Source organism: Arachis ipaensis, chromosome B03 (assembly GCF_000816755.2).
Source record: "Arachis ipaensis cultivar K30076 chromosome B03, Araip1.1, whole genome shotgun sequence".
NCBI lineage: Eukaryota > Viridiplantae > Streptophyta > Magnoliopsida > Fabales > Fabaceae > Arachis > Arachis ipaensis.
In genome coordinates this window covers 17,641,250-17,644,937 of record NC_029787.2, presented here as the reverse complement: position 1 = coordinate 17,644,937, position 3,688 = coordinate 17,641,250, and the positions used below count along the sequence as shown (strand labels likewise).

Genomic DNA, 3,688 nt, shown 5'->3' with positions numbered 1-3,688 from the left:
ATATATATATTATTAAATTTTATTTATTTTTAATTAATATTAAATTAATCAAATAATCAAATTGGTACTGCCTATGTAATTTTCAAATTAATACCTAAATTAATTAAGATTGGATTTAATAGGATCTAATCGAATTATATCCAAGTAACCAATATAATTAAGTTGGATCGGTTTTAGAGCAGTACGCGTGAACACACCTAGACAAGAGTATATGAAGAGGAGGCACGTATCACTGCATGACAGAAAATAATAGAAAAAGAAGAAGTTGAGGCGGTGCCCTAGTAAAAGTGTAAGAGTAATTTATCGTCAAGAGACACACTCGTAAAGTGTATCTCATATATATCAAGTAAGATGAAAACTCAGTTGAAGTCGACTTCACGTAAAATTGATATCTAAGAGTCGTTGAATAAAAATTTAGTCAAATCAGTCAAATCATTTTACGACTTTCAGGTATCAACTTCACATGAAATCCACTTTACCTGAATTTCCACCATTAAGTAATTTTGTTTTAGACCTTAATTATGAAAACAAAAATAAATTTATATATATAACGGGAATATGAGAGAAATTTGATGTAAGAATTTTTTTTTTAAATACTATTTATTTACATAAAAAAATATAATTTGCATGTCTAAGACTTAGACCCATAATTTAATAAATTTAATAGTATATGTCATTATATTGCATGTGTATTCTTTTTGGTTCTTTATCAGCTTATCATTAATTCCTTTTGGTCCAATAATTTTTTTGTCTTTAATTAGTTAGGAGCTATTTGTGACCAATCTTCTCATGGTTTGTTTTCCAGTTGGGAACCAAGTGCCAAAGTTTAGGCTACATCCAACTTGTGATTTTGATTTAAGCCAAAACTGTACCAATATGACTAGGAGAATTTAATTTTTTTAGTCCCTCTATACTTATAATTCACAATTTCAAACCTCTCTCTATATATATATATATATCAAACAACATCTACGGCTATTCACAATAATACATTTGTCCATGCATAAATCTTCATCTGCTTTTCCAAAATCAGAAACCATGGCTAGAAAAGGCCTTAGAATGTGCATGATTGTGTGCTCAATTTTCTTGATCGTTGTTGTGACAATCATTCTGGCCATATCTTTGACCATCTTAAAACCCAAAGACCCAGATATTAGTGTCCACCCATATGGCCTTGAAAATTTTCAGATTATACAACCCAATGTAACAGCTGTGCCACTTGGCATGGTGATCACTATAGTCAATCCCAATTATGGAACCTTCAATTACAAAAATACCACTGGCTATCTTAGTTATCATGACATCAACGTAGCCAAAGCTGTGGTAGTATCAGGATCTGTGCCTGCTCGTGGCTTATTTAATATTACCACTGTTGCAGGTATCATGACTCAAAAGTTGATGGATGATACACAATTTTGGTCAGACATTGAAGTTGGCACATTGAATTTTGAAGCAACTATCACTCTTCCTGGGAAAGTGACTATGCTCAAGATTTTCAAAAAGAAGGCCCTGGTTCATGTAGCATGTGACCTCTCTTTTAAGCTTAATTTAAGCTCCATTCATACTGATTCAAGCTGCATATCCAAGATCAAGCTTTGATTATTCTTATTATTATTATTATTATTATAATTTCTGCACACATATATATGTTCTTATTAGTTAAGGCAAGAATGCAATTTAGTTTGATTGTAAGTGATGTAATAATAATAATAATCTTTGTGGAAAAATTAAATAAAGGGAACTGAATGATATGATAGTGAAAATTTATTGATGAATTTGAAAGTAATACAAATTCTAATTCATTCTAAGTACATAACAACATTCATACAATACCTCTCTCTGTCTCTATAAAGCTGCCATTATTTACTTACGACGACTCTGTATGTATACTATATTACTATATAATATATCCTCACATGTCACAACAACAAATAAATAAACAAAATCTTACATTGAAAGAAAATAAATTCCGTAACTAATTAATGATAAATGAATAGAAATGAAATCAAACTGTGATCTTGGTTTTGCAGCTAGAAGCAACCGTTATTGGAAGAGTAGTAATGTTAAAACTAACGTCACACCAAATATCAACCGTGGCCTTAACTTTAATAATATGGAGGAGAGCCACTACTTTCCCAGGCAATGTTGCAGTTGCTGTGAAATTCAATCCCCCAAGTGCAAGATCTTCAAAGAATTTCTCATGACCCATTAATTTCTCCGACATTACACCTGCAGTGGCTGAAACATTAACGGTGCTACGAGCAGGAACAGAACCTGGGTCTATCGAAGCTTCTGCTATCATCATTTCGTGGTAATTAAGGTACCCAGTTGAATTTTTGTAATAGAATGTTCCATAATTTGGGTTAGTTATGGTGATCACCATCGCTAGTGGCACACTTGTTACATTGGGTTGGAAAAGGTCAAACTTGTCAAGGTCAACGGCATGGATACTTACTTTTGGGTCTCTTGCTCTAAACACGGTCAAAAATAGTGTCACAATAATTACAGAAATTACTACCACCATTATTGCACACACAATAACGCAGCATCTTCTGATCCTTCTTGATTTCGATCCTGTTCCTGATTCGAATGTCATTGTAATAATAACACTTTTCGTAATATATATACACAAATACTAATTGGGCTTCCTAATTAACTAGAAGGAATTATATATATAGATATAAAATTAGGGTTCTAATGCAGGTTACGAATTATTGATGACCTAAGTTTGGTGACTAGTGGGAAGAGTAACGAGTAATAATATATATTAATTAAGGATTATTAGAGAGGAGAGGGAGAGGGAGGTATTATTTAAATGAAGTGGTGAGAGAGAAGAGAGTTGGTTACTCTACTCAACCAAGATTTGAATGTACATGTGAGCATGCTTTTCGAGAATTGAATGGTTTTGCCCAACTCTTGGCAAAGCATGGGAATCGGTTTCAGTTTGTGGATAATTATGGAGTAAGAATACTTCAAATTAATCTCGTTATGTTTGTTAGTAAACTTATATATATATACTCTTGTTACTTGTTACTTGTTACTTAGTGTATATTAATTAATTTTCATGTTTAATTATAAAAAATTCTTTCTCTAAGTACTTTTAATTAAAGAAAATCGATTTTGTCACTCTTAATTTAGGACATATTTTTCTTGATACAAATTACATTTATAATAACATTTTATCAAAGTGTAATGTCATTAGAAATTCGGAGAGTGACATTATACTCTCTCTTAATAAATATGAAACTCAATAGAGTTTAATTAATTTGTATAATCATTTTACTTTATTTTAATGTCGACGTTTGATTTATATAGTTAATCACACTTAAGAAGTTAAGACTTTGTTATTATTGTTGTATAACCATTTTACATGTATTGAAAATGGACGATCCGGATAAAATCTCTAAAGAGGTTCAGAAGCAAAATTTTTTAGAATTAAATTTATTCGAGTTGAATTGAATTAAAATGGATTAAATTGTAAATCAAATATTGTAATTAAAGGATTTAAAAGATGGATAACTCGAATGCATACCAACTTAATTCTCTACTATAATTTTATGAAAGAGACAAAAAAATTATAAAAGGATAAAAAATGAAACCAAACAATCACAATTTTTTTAATATGTAGGTATAAATAATCAATTTTTTTATTAATAAGCTATTATTCAATAATATTTTACCATTTAAT

General features: G+C 30.3%; 2 protein-coding genes across 2 annotated transcripts; one reads left to right on the top strand and one right to left on the bottom strand.

Moving 5' to 3' along the window:
- Positions 971 to 1,775, top strand: LOC107634840. The gene has a single exon (XM_016338255.2). The coding sequence runs from the start codon at positions 1,000 to 1,002 to the stop codon at positions 1,597 to 1,599; it is 600 nt and encodes a 199-aa protein (XP_016193741.2). The 5' UTR covers positions 971 to 999; the 3' UTR covers positions 1,600 to 1,775.
- On the bottom strand, positions 1,878 to 2,706 carry LOC107632693. Its single transcript, XM_016336360.2, has one exon. The coding sequence runs from the start codon at positions 2,594 to 2,596 to the stop codon at positions 2,006 to 2,008; it is 591 nt and encodes a 196-aa protein (XP_016191846.1). The 5' UTR covers positions 2,597 to 2,706; the 3' UTR covers positions 1,878 to 2,005.